Source organism: Haliotis cracherodii, unplaced genomic scaffold (genome assembly GCF_022045235.1).
Source record: "Haliotis cracherodii isolate W230 unplaced genomic scaffold, xgHalCrac1.p SCAF_2, whole genome shotgun sequence".
In the NCBI taxonomy this organism is placed as follows: Eukaryota; Metazoa; Mollusca; class Gastropoda; order Lepetellida; family Haliotidae; genus Haliotis; species Haliotis cracherodii.
The window spans coordinates 44,128,775-44,144,101 of record NW_027266275.1 but is presented as its reverse complement, the minus strand read 5'-3'; the positions used below and the strand labels follow the sequence as shown (position 1 = coordinate 44,144,101).

Below are 15,327 nucleotides of genomic sequence, written 5' to 3'. Positions count from 1 at the left end.
TCCCGTGCACACATTCATCCATTTTGATATTACCTTGCTCTCGCAGAATTGATGGACCTTGGAGGATGATATTTATGAAGCTACGAAGCTCGTCTGGTACAGGAGAGGTTAGGCAGTCTGGGGAGAAAGACCCATGGAAGGGTTCCTGCTTCTGGAGACAACACCTACGCAAAATCACCGCTGCCCGCATCAGTAAAAGGGCATCATCTTGACCAAGTTGGGACTCATGAGCTTTCGCAAGCAGATCTGCAATCTTTGTATTATTAGAAATGTAGATTTCCTTCCCCTGTGAAAACTCAGCCCATTCCGGAAGAAGATTGAGAATATGCTCTTTAAACCTTGTTGAATGTGGCTGCCTAGTATCATGACAGGGACTTCCTTGTTCTTCCATCAGATTTCGGTATATCTGCCGAAGTGCTGATAGCTTATATACTGAGTCTGAATCCTCAACAAGAGCTACGATTTGGGCTGTAGCAATTGGATGAAACTCAGGTTGAGCAGGGCTTGTGGATGCTCGACGATCAGCAGCGTGTGCACAGTCTCTCAGATGCAAGTAGCATTGGACATGGTAAAAAACATCACCAGCATGGGCATCCGCAGCTTGTGCAATCAATTTACCCATTAACCGGAAATTATTATTTGACTTTGCCCAGCTTTTTAGATTTGCATCTACGTTGTCAGTTGCCACCTTGCATAAATTGGTCTGGTCATCTCCATCACAAATAATGCAGCATTTGACATCACTGCCTTTTCCATGTGATGTCCCCGCTGATCTGAGTTTTTTTGGTGAACTCTGTGCACTGTCCTCATGTTTTTGACGCAGCCTCTTCACACGAGAACTACTACAGTAGCTCCTACAGGTTTTGTGATACTTAGCATTATTGGATCGGAGTGTTGCTGCAATACCTGATCCATCATTTAGTTGATCAAAGGCGACTGTAATACCAGACGGAACGGCATTGATTTTCTTAAGTCAGTCAGGTCTCTGTCAAGAGTCAAAAGCCCTTCCTCCTTTGGTGTTTGCAACTGTCCACTTTTATCTGATTGGCAAAGACAGCAAAGTTCCCAATTGAAACTTTCCATTGTTGGCGCAATATCACAGGTACAATTTACTATTATTTCACCAGCACCACTGTTCTCGCCATTTCAGCTAAACACACCTTCAAAGACGGAAAAATATGAACACATTCACTGGACAAGTAACCATATAGGCCACCTATGCGTGAGTAATGCCCAATTAGTCATGACAACCTTTCTCAGCGTTTCTGGAAGAAGAACAAAATACATGCAAGGAACAATTTATGTGACCTTTTTGTGTTCAATAATATAAACCATCAACCACCAAGCAGTGCATCATCTCATTTGCAGACCAGAAAATAACATTACTGTGTCGCATCAAAATTAAGCCTGAACCAGGAAGTTTTTGCCCTCAATACTCTGACAATTAAATTGTCCAAAGCATATTTTATATGTCAAAACAAAGCACAGTTTGTTATGGGTTTTTAATATTTCTTATGTTGTTCTCATTTGTGAACTTTTTCTGTGAGGTAAAATGACCATAAAAAAGATATTTGATTTGAATAAAATATGTTTTCAACCACTTAATTGGCCAAAAAGCACTACATCAAAACAAAGATCACATTTGGAAACCTTGAGGTCAAAAACCTACAAAAAGAGCCTCAATTCAGGATCCTATGACTTTTGGTAATGAAGTTAGGAAAAATCAAATAGGGATTGGCGGCCATCTTGGATTTTGCCAATATGGCTGCCCCAATGAGCGCCGGCTTTGGCGCCCTCCAAAAATGGATTAATTATGTTCTGGTCTACACCTGTGCCAAATTTGGTGCTTGTAGACACATCTGCACAATACCTCATAATGGCTCCCTAAGGGCCTGGACTACAAAGGGATAACTGACAAACTTGCCAAATAGGCAAATATGGCGACTCTTGTCATCCTACGGGCAACCAATTTCGCTACAACCATTACTTATTGAAATTATTTTTTGTGTCCAAGAAAACCATATGTGAAAATTGCAAAAATAGTTACCCTTAGTACAAAGCAAAGGAGATTAAAATTCAAGTTAATCAAGGAATTCATAGTGCATGTCTTGTGTACATACCTATTATCATTAAGCTCTGATGACTTGCCACTGATGGCGCTATCCCCTTCGTCCTCTGAGGTCGGTGGAGCCAGGTAAGAATTGAAAGTTAGGTTGGATGACAGGCCACCATTCTCTACAAGATCACTATTATTGGTCTCATCAATGCCAGATATGTCATACTCTGCAAAAGTGTGCTTGCCATCAGCAAATTGTCTCTGCAAAGATAAAAATAAGAGTGCTGGCTCTGTACCTCACCTGTTTTGGAGAAAGAGTGAGACTCCATGCAGTTTTGAAAATTTCAGTAATATCACTTGGTTATCTTCAACAGGCGAGTAATAAAAAAATATATTCCACTGACCATTTGTTTTTATTTTTTTTTTTTTACAACAAAATCTGCTGAAAGATATACATTCTGATTTTTTTATAAAAGTGTGCAAGCATCTAGTAGAAAACTGCCCCATCACTCAAAATACCTCAAGCTCAAACTTGCTGCAAAATGCATAAATTTTGGTTTGTGGTTTTAACTTCTGCTTTCAACAAACACATGAGTAAACTAATCACATGCTTCTTATTAAACTAAAGTTGCATGCACTTCCAGTTGCATGTCTGATTCAATGACCTATTACAGGCATGACATTCTCCAAATAATACTGACACTATTGGACAAAGATCCACACAAGGTTCATTCTGATATGGAACACTAAAATTCAAGGCATTTGTAGTTGAGTTATTGGCTTTTAGTCTATGATATATGTTTTTAATCCAGCATACTATATATTAGTCGTAAGACCTATAAAAAAGAGACAGGAACATCATAAATTTTCAAACTAGACTGATATTCACAACCAATAAATTAAGTTTGTGATGAATTTTAAAACTTTTATAAACAGTTAAAAGGAATTTTTTTCATATTAAAGGCTTTTCAAGCTATTTGGGTTATTTTTAAGGCTTTTCAAGTTTGACACAAAAATCAAGGCTTTTAAAGAGAGACCTTCAAATTCAAGGCCTTTTAAAGCCTGTATGCGTTGCCATTAAGTGAGTGAGTGAGTGAGTTGGGCTTAACCTAGAAACATAATTGGGGTGAACCGGGATTCAAAACCCACAATCAAAGGTTTCTGGCATGCCCAAGGGCCACCCGTGCCCTCTTGCCATTAAGGGTGAAATGACACACCCATATTACTGACCCACAATACACATGGGTCTATTTATCGATACCCCACGATACAGAACGCAAATCTTAAGTACACTGTTCCCTCGCTATTGCACCTTCAAAATAGAATGCGGTAACGTATAGCTCCCAAAACTTACTTACATTTTCAATAAGGTCAAGCTTTACACTAACACGATGTTTTTCCCCAATCTAAAAAAAACCACACTATCAGCTGATCATCGCGAGAAGGTAACACCGGATATACTAGTCAACAAATCCGAACTGAAGTACTCAATTCAATCCCATAATTATACTATCTAGTTATATAATTATAATAATGTTTACAATAATTTTGGGATTATTAAATGTCAACATAATGTTTTCGCAATTGAATTACATGTATCGCGGTGAAGTCCCTATGGTGACTGGTCAGATTGTTCCATACATAAAAATATTACCGGCATACCACCTGTACCAAAGTGCTATGTTTATGGTTCTTATAATTCTAAATATATATAGTGAAAGCTGCAACTAAAATAACACAACATTGGAATATATTATTCCTGATAAAATAATAATTTCAGATACAATTTCTTCCGACCATTGCATAAAAATTATTTCAAGTTGTATCATTAGGTACTTTTTAACTGTATCACCAGTAGATTGGAGTAAACGTGTTCACAACTGATTCCTAGTTTCGGCTTAGTTTACAAGAAAATACACACCGTAATCTTAACTTCTGCATATAAAACAATGCCTTTGGGAGCAGGAAATACAACTTAAATGGTAAATCATCATGTGTAGTGATGTTTTATATGAAATTTCATCTTTTTACTGACCAAGTCTGTTATACCTGTTTATTCATCTTAATTTGCTGAAAGGATATGATGTGGGTTTTTTTTAAATCCACCTTGGTTAAACCGCTGATCATCGATAACGCTCATCAATTATTTGGACCCCGAGGGTAGAGTTGTAGCAAGGGATCACTGTACTTCAAGTGTTCATTATGTGATGATAAGAATATTGACTAACACTGCAGTTATTTATTATAAGTTAGTTGATACTAGTTATTAATATTAGTGCCAGATATTGGGAGACAATCTGTATAAACGATATGTCTACTTAGATAATTTTCTCATCTTGGACTTTGTCCTTGAACTTCTTAGATTGTTTATTTATTCTTCACTATATTTACTTAGAGTTAGTTTAAGTATTTACTTCATTGTGTGAATGAGAATGAGCGCGACCCACATCATCGGCATTTGCACTTACTACTGTAAACAAGCACTTGTTTTCGCGGTCACTTCTCGCGTTCCGTGCCTTCATTTCATGTGTTTACATCTGGTTATGTAACTTATTCTTAACTACGTGTGTTTACATCCAGTAATGTAACTTGCTCTTGACTACACATATTTACATCCAGTAATGTAACTTGTTCTTGACTACACATATTTACATCCAGTAATGTAACTTGTTCTTGACTACACATATTTACATCCGGTTATGTAACTTGTTCTTGACTACGTGTGTTTACATCCGGTTATTTAACTTGTTCTTGACTACGCGTGTTTACATCCGGTTATGTAACTTGTTCTTGACTATGCATGTTTACATCCGGTTATGTAACTTGTTCTTGACTACGTGTGTTTACATCCGGTTATGTAACTTGTTCTTGACTACACGTGTTTACATCCGGTTATGTAACTTGTTCTTGACTACACATATTTACATTCGGTTATGTAACTTGTTCTTGACTACGCGTGTTTACATCCGGTTATGTAACTTGTTCTTCACTACACGTGTTTACATCCGGTTATGTAACTTGTTCTTCACTACACGTGTTTACATCCGGTTATGTAACTTGTACTTGACTACGCATGTTTACATCCGGTTATGTAATTTGTTCTTGACTACGGTGTTTACATCGGTACTTTGCGTCCACGTTAAAAGAAAATCTTATTTAATAAAGTCATGTAGGTTACATACTGTTTTCTTTTAATTACTGGTGACACAATACCTGATGTTTTTGCTATGAACTGACATTCGGTTTACACAGTATCCTTCGTGGATCTGGGACATTAGTTTGCTTTCTCATCCATGGTTTGTGTTGGTTTGTTTCCTCTTCCTGAGTGAGCAGTTGGTCTTGTGTTTAACACAAATTTGTATTATTTTTTTTTACTGTTTATTGGCTTCAGTTAGTGAGGTACTTAGTGTGTTCACATTATTCCTTGTTTACCCCTGAGGATAATGGGAACTTGGGTGATTGTGCTTCTGTTGTTTTTTGCAATTGATAGTCCTGTATCAGTACTTATAACTAGCGACATGGCTTCTGGAGGTGAGAACTGGAATGATGACAAGCCCATAACACAGGAAGATGAACAGAAGATGTAAACATGTCTCATAAAAGGGTGCCTATCACGCCAAGACATCTAGGATTTCAACTGGTTATACCAATGATCAGCATGACCCTACAAATAGTTCAATGTACGAATACAGAGGATCTCTCAACCAGCAGATGTACCAATTTCAGTTGCCTAGGATTTCCCACTTTTCCGGGGGAAAAAACTGAACAGAAAATGGAGTCATCCTTTGAAACTTGAAAATGGGAGAGATGCCATATTTGAGATGATGCCTTCCTACCTGCTTTTGTCTCAGCTGTAATGGAAGTCCCTACTTTCACTAGGCAAGAGGGCTACAGTTGACACTATCGTGAGGAAACTGGAAGGACTATGTGGCAGTGTGGATAATCTGGAATCACTAATGCAAGCTTTCTACACGACTTGTCAACAGGAATCTGAATCCGTTGCATCATGGGGAATTAGATTGGAAACTCTACGACAGAGAGACACAGATAGAGGAAGCTACAGGATTCTGGAGTGAATTATTTCGCGAAACATTAAAAAATGCTACCTGACCTGCATTTTACTCAGGACAGGATTTCGAGGATCTTCTGCAGACCACAAGCGAAATTGAATTTGAGTTGCAAGGAGAGCCACATCCAAGGATGAGATCCAAGGTCCAACAGCAGCCACACGTCAAGGATTATTCTGCCGAAGATATCTCAGCAGCTATCAGATGTTATAAAGAGACTGGCCAAGCTGGTACTAGCGCAGCCAAAACAACAGCCCCAGACGGACAACAAACTTCTGAAGCAGATCTTGGATAGACTTTCAGTCTTAGAAGCCCAGAAGAAGGATTCATCATGTATCAGAGGACACCACAGATACTTCTCCTCTGAACTGCAAAACAAAGATTGATTTCTCTGACAGCCCTCTTGATGATCAACAGAAGCAAGTCGTCCCTGACATACTACAGCATTGGGATTGCATCATGTCTTCAGGTATCACATACTTAGGTTGTTGCAACGCTGTGAAGCATGGAATCAGGTTGCCAGATGAGACCCCTTTCAAGCAGCCCCATCGAAGAATCCCTCCTTGATTATATAAAGTAGTAAGGGAACGCTTACATGAGATGACTGCATGTGGAGCCATCAGAGAATCTCACAGTCCCTACTCATCTAACGTGGTCCTAGTCAGCTAAAAAGATAACGGTCTCCAATTCTGTCTTGACATGAGATTGATGAATTCAAGAACAGTTCCTAATCCCTACTCAATTCCAAGTTGGACTTACGCTCTGTATACCGGCAAGTTAAGATTGAGGAAAATGATGAGGAGAAAAATGCATTTTCCGTCAGAAAATTAGGTTTTTATGAATGTAATAGATTGCCATTCAGTCTAACCAGTACTCCAGCAACATTTCAAAGGCTTATGGATAAAGGCATGGGAGATTTGAATCTTAGAGACTGTCTAATCTACCTTGATGACATCATCATATTCTCCAACATCTTCGATGAGCACTTGGAAAGATTGGAAGCAGTATTTCAAACTAAAACCATCTAAATGTGAGCTTTTCAAAGAAGGGGTGAATTATCTTAGTCACATTTTATCTGTGAATGGAATTGAGACTGATCCAGAGAAAATTAGAGCTCTAAAGACCTGGCCAGTACCACAGAATACAGAATGTGTTCACAAATTTCTAGGATTTACCGGGTACTACAAATATTTTGCCAAGATCGCTAAGCCACTGAATGATTTGCTCATAGGACGACCCAAGAAGAAGAGCAGGCGACCTACAAAAGAGAACAACAATTGGATCTGGTCAGAAGAACAGCAAACAGCATTTGATACTCTCATCAGTCATTTAACTGGACCACCAATACTCACCTATGCCGATTATTCCCTGCCTTTTGAGGTTCACACTGATTCAAGTGACATCCCAGTATTCACACTGCAACAGGAAGAGGGCAAAGGACCGAAGAAGACACTTCATCGGAACATGCTCCTGCCACTTGTGTCAATACCAGCAGAACCAGTGTTCAGAAAAACAATAAAAGAAAGGCAGGAACAACGAAATCTGTATCCTTGAAGGAAAAAGAATACCAAGAACTCATGGAGTTAAAAGGTGAAAGCACTGAGGAGGTTTTTGTATTGTTACTAGATCCAATTAGTCTACCAGTGTCTCAGATTGCTGGATCCAATGGAACTTACTTTGGTCGAGATCACAAAGAAAGAACTGAAGCTAATAGAGGGAATCCATGGAAACAGCAGGAACTGTAATGGAGCTTGAAATCTCAACGCCTGCTGACACGTCCCCTGGACAATCATCTAACAGTTCTCCAACACACTATACTTCCAGCCCTCCTGAACAGTCATCTGCTTCAGCTGAAGAGGAGCCCGGTGCAACTTCTGGGCCCAGATTTTTTAAACGATCTTAGCTAAGATAAATCTTAACAACTTACATTCAAAGATAAGATATCTTAAGGTTAAGATAAGATAGATTTTTGAAACTATCGTAAACCTGTCGCAGATTGTTTAGAGCTACGATAGATCTACCTATCGTAACTCTGACAGAGAACTCATTTGTGTTAGAGATCGGGTGTTTCCCAATGACGTCACTGGGATTTCCCAGCTGCTGACAATAACAACAACATAGATAAATGACACGGAATTCATGATCCCATTGTCAGGTCACATTGTGAACACGCACATATTTGAGTGAAATTCTGTACAATCCTACATATGTCCTACATGTAGACATGTTGTTCTTATGATAAAAGATGCCATGACTAACCGAACACAAAAAGCATTCGTGTGCCATGCAATAGCATTTTTCAAAGCCAAAAAATGTTATAATCAATAAGTATAGTGTTACCACACTTTAGCTATTAGAATGGAAATAATGAGCCAAAAGATACTTCACTATTTTCCCTTCAAATAGTCCTCTCGTGACCGTGCAGAGCTTTATGATGTAAACACATCGGGTACAAAGTCAAGGACAAAAGTAATGGACGTTATTCTAAATGACAATGACGAGACCTTTGATCGAACAGCATATGCGTTCAGCATTTAACATGCGTGTTCAAGTCTGATGTTATGTGATGTATACTGTATATGTGTGTGTTTATGTCAAAAGTCAAGTTTATATTAGTGTAAACACCAACATTATACATTCAGGAAGCAGCGCACCCACAAGCAAGATTTTATGACAATCTAAGCTTGTTAAGTTTGTTTTGTTATTTATGTATCCAATATATTTCACGAATTAACCAAGGACTTAAATACAATATCAAGCTATAAGTCTTTAGATGATGAAATTATTTTTTATCTATCTAGATCCATAATTCTTTTCAAAATTTAAAAGTGACACTAATTTTCGTTCGCAAATAGAAAAATTTCGGAATTGTCAAGTTATGTTGTCTCATGGAACATGCCACAAGTTAATGTAAACATACATATAATGTAGTCATTTTCTATCCTTTTAAATTAAGTAGAGCTAATAAACTGATTTGTCTGATTTCATTTGACTAAGGAGCGAAATACTTTGTAATGTGTCAAATCTATTCCAGAACGTAGTTCAATGATGTTTGGCTTGTCTGACAGCATTGCTGATGATCATTTACTAGTATTTGTCCGTTGACCCTAAACGTGACAACAATTTTTTTGTTTGAATGGTCTCAAGTATATCTATATATTTTTTAAACATAAAACGGGAAGATGTAGACTTAAATATTAAAAACACCAAAATATTTTAAAACCGGTTTATTGAATGCAAAGATTGTGTTGAAAATGTGTATTTTATATTGATCAGTAAATTTCATTCAATAAACTTTTTTTTCTGCGAACATATATTGGAATTTGCAAACTATGCTACATTTTGATGAGAACCAGAATGAGCATGGGAACCCATTTTTTATTTGGGAAATGAATGCAATAACACGTGACCAATTCAGCAAATCAAAATGCAGGAATTTCCATGAACCCAACGAAAATTTAATTATATGCCGTTAATCAATGTTTTTAAAGAATGCAATTGTTCAACAGACAGTTTTTAATCATTTTTTTTATCAAATATTTGTCTTTATGAAAATTGTAACATTGAGCAATGTGCAAATACAAAGGGAAACCACTCTCAACTAGAGTTTGAACTAAGATTAGCTCCCCCTGAGTTATCAATGAGGTCACAGTCATTACTGTAGCCTGTCGACACATTCCGTTTTTATCCTTCCCAAAATATCGAAAAGGTATGTTGTTTCACACTTCTTCAGCATTGACTCGGATAGAAATATATTGTAAGCTATTGACTCCACAGTTATGTGGATCGCTGTCGCGATTAAGAACATTTTTGACGTGAAATCCTTGATGCGTTCTTCGTGTTTTTTTGAAGTGTCAATTTGAATCACACAGTTTTACAAAATGAAATGTCAATTAGGAGATAAACATACTGTGTTTTCAATGTAGAGCTAGGTTACCTGTAGATTTAACCGCGCTAAATTGAATTTGGAACCAAACGCGCAGCGTGAGGTTTCAAATGTTAAATTTAGCGGGGTTAAATCTACAGGTAACCTAGCTCTACATTGAAAACACAGTATGTTTATCTCCATTCTACCATGACTAAAAAAAATGCGAACTCTTTGGTGTTAGCAAATATACTGAGTGAAGCGGCATGGGTTGAGTTCAGTGTTTTGAGTGGGTTATCGATCTGAATTACAGAATCACCGAACAAAATATGGTGTTGTATATACTCAAGCAGTTTGTTTACACCATAATACTTCACTCGAACATATGACAGGCATTGAAAGCATATAAGCACGGCAATTTGGTAAGCTAACATGAGGTGGGCATCCCTAAAGAAAACAAAGCAAGCTTTGCAAGGCTTTCGCTCTACATGCTATTATGACGTCATATCGCTCATTGTGACGCAAAAGATATGACGTCACAGTCATATATAGAAAAGCGCCAAAATTCCAAGCTCTCTGTTGTCTCCAAAACGTAAATACATTCCCTTTGTTGATTTCTGTCGTGTTTTTCTGCACAAAATGTATTGCCACACATCCTTTAAATAGTCTAGTAACCACATCTGTGCATTTTGTAACCTGTAATTGTAGATATAGTTATTTGAATATGCCTACCGACAATGACTGAAAATAGTACTGTTCTATGAATATTAGCTTCCGCGGTGATGCGGCCGTCAAACCAGCTGTTTCAATCAGAGGGGGTTTATTGTGATTTAATAGCCTCTGATTGACCAATAAGAATCGAGTAAATTCCAAATTCATGGTAGAATGTTTGGACATAAAGCAGACTAATTGTTTGGCAAAATATCTAGGGAAAAGTATGCCGCCATCTTGGATGAAGATAAAATAACCTTACGACAGCTATGGGGCTATCTTAGATTTACGACAATCTTAAGATATCTTAGGGCTACGATAGTTTCGAAAACATGCTACGATAGCCTACGATTTCCTTACGATAAATTTACGATAATTTTAGGGCTACGATCGTTTCGAAAATCTAGGCCCTGCTCCTGACGAGGATGTTGTTGCAGACTCCACTGATCATGAGTCAGAACGGAACTCTGATATGGGGAGGTCTATCCGTAACAGAGCTCCTCCGGTTTGGCCCAGAAATGGCGGTCTGATAAAGATGTTTTCCCTTCTGAGGATACGTTAGCAGCCACTGGTTTCTCAGAACCGTTCAAACTTTTTGTATAGTTGTATTGTTGACTTTTAACGTTGTGGGCTCATAATGTGTGTAAGTAGTTGTATAAAGGTTTCACTTTTATGTTTGGATGCTTCAGCGCATTTAAATGTTGAGGACAACATTTCTGAAGGGGGGTAGGGAAAGGTGTTGCCGATATATATAAAGTTATTTTCCACGAGTTATCTCTATTTCATTTTACATACACTTTATCTCTAACTCTTACTCCTGGTTGTTTTACCAGCAGTGTCTTGTGCACATACCTTGGGTGTGACATGGACACTTTCAAATGCCACTTTTTGTCTTAGCTGAGGGAATACCTTCTTGCTCCCTCGACTAAACATCAATTCATATTGGTGCCATTTATATCTTTTTACAGATAATAAATCCTTTTAAACCATCTCCCTCGCCTCAGTCCACTTAATTTCATCATCGGCAAGGGCCCTTGACAAATAATATAGCTAAGCTAGATACACTCGACAAGCATATAGCTTTTGAGAAAACAACAATCAGAATTCAGTATACACTATGTTGCACAAAGAATGTGAAACTTAGAAGACGAAAGATCATTCCGCTTGGAAGCATCTTCCACTAATAGAGAAGAACTTTGGTCACAAAGCCATCAAATTCGAGAAATTATTGATCAATTTCTCAATAATGATACTACACTGGCCGAAATAATTAAAACTCTCTTCAGAGAACAGGGGATAACCATTTCTAGTATTTAACAGCACTGGGATTTATTATATCAACTTTGGTTCTCACGTTAACTGGTGGTTGCCACCTACACCGCCTAGTGATAAGGATAGTGTAAAAGAGTGGATAAAAAAGCATTTAAAGTCATTTTGAGGAGCTTCAGGAAAGCTTGCAGGGAAGCCAAATCTGCACTTCCTGGGATAATAGGAAGTACTGTAGCCTGGCTCTTGAATTTATTAGCCAAGACTGCAACTTGGCATAGTCAAAACTTATGGGCAGTGATTGTAGCAATTGCATGGCTGTTGTATGTACCCGCTAAAATCTACCTAACGTCTAAGAAACCAAATCATGAGTAAACCAACTGCAACTCCACTTACTATAATTGCTGTTTTTTTAAACAATATATTGTTGATTTTGAGATGGTGGAGTTTTGTTATTCATAAAGTAAATCACATGTTTCGATGACTGCGGCTTGATTATTCCTGTTTGCAGTAAACTGCTTTTGTGCATCCAATGCTGTACCTATTCACAAATGATGTTTGTACGTGTTTGTGACTGAGCTCCAACAAGAGCCCATACATAAGCTCTGGTTGTGTCATTAAGTTTTTCAACACCAGGTCAAGTAAAACCTTTTGATTTCCAAGCATTTTCAGCATCTTGTGGTTGCTAAACCTTTTTACAGTGAAAAGCAACACCACCCTTAAAGTTCATATGATCATCTCTCCACTCGTTACTCGAAAGAACAAAGAACACTTTTCAGTTAATCATTGCTGACTTTAACAAAGTGTGCGCCACTGTAGGGAATACCTAGGCCATGGTTACCTCAATGCAGATGCCAATCTATATCTGTAGAAATAGCAAATTAACCACAAATAAGTTCATATGCCCGCTGATTGTACGGATTATATGACGCATTCCATGCTTGATCCTGTGGTAATGGTGCACTTATTTCTGCTAGGATATGCCTAATCTGATAGGACGTATGAAAGAAGAAACAGACTTACTAAGCTTGTCATGATGGAGTATTATAGGTAATGGTGATTCTGGACCACTACCACTGGAGCCAGATTTATATACCTATACTACCACTACACGGGGAATTTTTTATGCGTAAATGATGATGCGATTTAACAATAGTCATGAGATTAAACTAAATTGACTCTAGCTCACCACCACCTGGAGTCAATCAATGCTTCTATGATATAAATTTTTATGGGTAATGGTGATTCTGCCGCAACTCCACTGGAGCCAGATTTATATACCTATACCACCACTACAGAGGGAATTTTTGCGAAAATGATGATGCAATTTAACGATAGTCATGATTCGTATTAAAAGAAACATCAATATTAATTAATAATGAATAAAATTTACTATAGCCCACGAGGATATTGGAAAGGTATAGGAGCAATAAAAAAATTAGCCACCGCGGCTAAGGTATCTAAAGATGTGGCCAAGGATTGGTTAAAGAAACAAGCGATATGGCAAATATATTTACCAGCACTGTGTTATATACCGAGGAAGAAGTTTGATATTTTTACAACAAATGAAGTTCATCAGGCTGACCTCTTGTTTCTTCCCCTTGATAAGGTAAGATGCAAAACCGTAGTTGATGTGGCTAGTCGATACAAGGAGGCTGAGCCATTAACCTCGAAAGATTCAACAGAAGTAGCTGATGCACTGAGTCGCATATATAAACGCGGACCACTAAAATGGCCTAAGCTATTTCAAGTAGATCCCGGTCGCGAGTTTATGGGATCGGTAACTAAACTGTTAACAAAGCACGATGTCGAAATCAGGCATGGTGAAAAAGAGGCCCACCGTAGTCAAGCTATCGTTGAAAGATTTAACAGGACATTAGCGGAACGTTTGTTTGGCTATCAGTATGGGATCGAAATGAAATCGGAGCGATTGAGATCAACCGAATGGGTGACACGATTATCAGCCGTTGTATCAGCGCTGAATAATGAAGTAACAAGATTAATCGGAAAAAAACCATCCGATGCGATTAAAATGAAATCTGTGACTTTCGAATCTTCAGCACCGAGGAGAGGCAAAGAACAAAAACTTCCGGATAGAGTAAGCGTAAGATATTTATTACCAGCCCGGTGAACTCGAAGGAAGCCTACGTCGCCCAACCGATCCGATTTGGTCCCTTAAGACATATAACATAAGTCGATTGGTTACGAAAGAAGGAGAGCCTATTCTTTATTATCTTAAAGATGGACCGGGTAGGGCATTTGTACGAGAAGAGTTGTTCATAGTTCCCAACGATACAGTATCACCACCATAACCATAAGCGTAGGTAGTTACACCATTCTTATCAATCCATCTCTTTGTATCTAAGGGGGATAATGATGTCTTGTTCATTCTAAATCCATATATCCTATGATTGTAACTTCTTAAAGAGTTCATCTCGTGTTTGAACGTTCTACTGTTGAATAATGCTTCTTAATACTGTTTGTGTTTGATATGCTTTTTTACCACACTTTTTAACACCCTTAGCTTTTCTTATCTCCCCATTATCGGACTTCTTTATAGAATACATCTTAGGTCTTAATCCGACATACTCCGGTATAGGGGTCCCAGCACATTCATCCTTCATCTTACCTAAAACCTTTTTATTTACTACGCTGTGCAGTGGATTATCTTTTGGGTAATCGCTAGTGTCATACATATCTATTTTTTCTGTCATATCTTTATACACATCCTCGGTTTGTATTTCCATCAACAAAGAATCTGTGTCGGTATATAACACCTTGCATCTATCGCCGTATTGCTTCTTAAGTTTGTTGTAATAAAAGTCATACATTTAGTGTTTTGACAAGTGGAGAATACTCATACCGACGTACACCGGTCTGTTGAATTTTATATTACTTTTCTGCATATGCAACACAGCTAAGTCGTTATCGAATATCTTGCTCCTATTAAAAGCCAGACTGGCTATAAGTTTCCTGAGTCTTTCCTCCTCATTAGATCTGACTAATTTAACATCAACACGCTTCCTTAGATTCTCCATAGTTTTACCAAATACTGAGTTATTCATGAGCTTATATAGATTCTTTTCGAAATCGCTGGTAGCTATCTTTCTTAAATCTGTGTTCAGCCTTATATAGGGCTCCATCCAAGGGCTTTAGAACTCTGCATATTTTCTTAAATTTCATACCTAACGATAGATATAACTGGAGATTTCTGTAGTGAACTATATATTTTGTCTTATCCATCAAATTTGGTACAAGCTTTTCTACGTTAGCTAACCTTGTATTACCCATCAAGGAGTGTTGATATTCCGACATCCAATCTTTATTAACCATTATTCTTTCGGGAGCTAGCGGATAACTGT

General features: G+C 37.9%; 1 protein-coding gene across 3 annotated transcripts in view; it reads right to left on the bottom strand.

The window, feature by feature from the left end:
- Window positions 1–15,327, bottom strand: part of LOC139468142 (rab11 family-interacting protein 4-like) — a 403,346-nt gene that overhangs the window by 317,362 nt on the left and 70,657 nt on the right. For all 3 annotated transcript variants that reach the window (XM_071249916.1, XM_071249917.1, XM_071249919.1), the window contains exon 4: window positions 2,121–2,317. In XM_071249916.1, coding sequence (XP_071106017.1) covers window positions 2,121–2,317 — 197 coding nt within the window. The remainder of the gene's footprint in view (window positions 1–2,120; window positions 2,318–15,327) is intronic.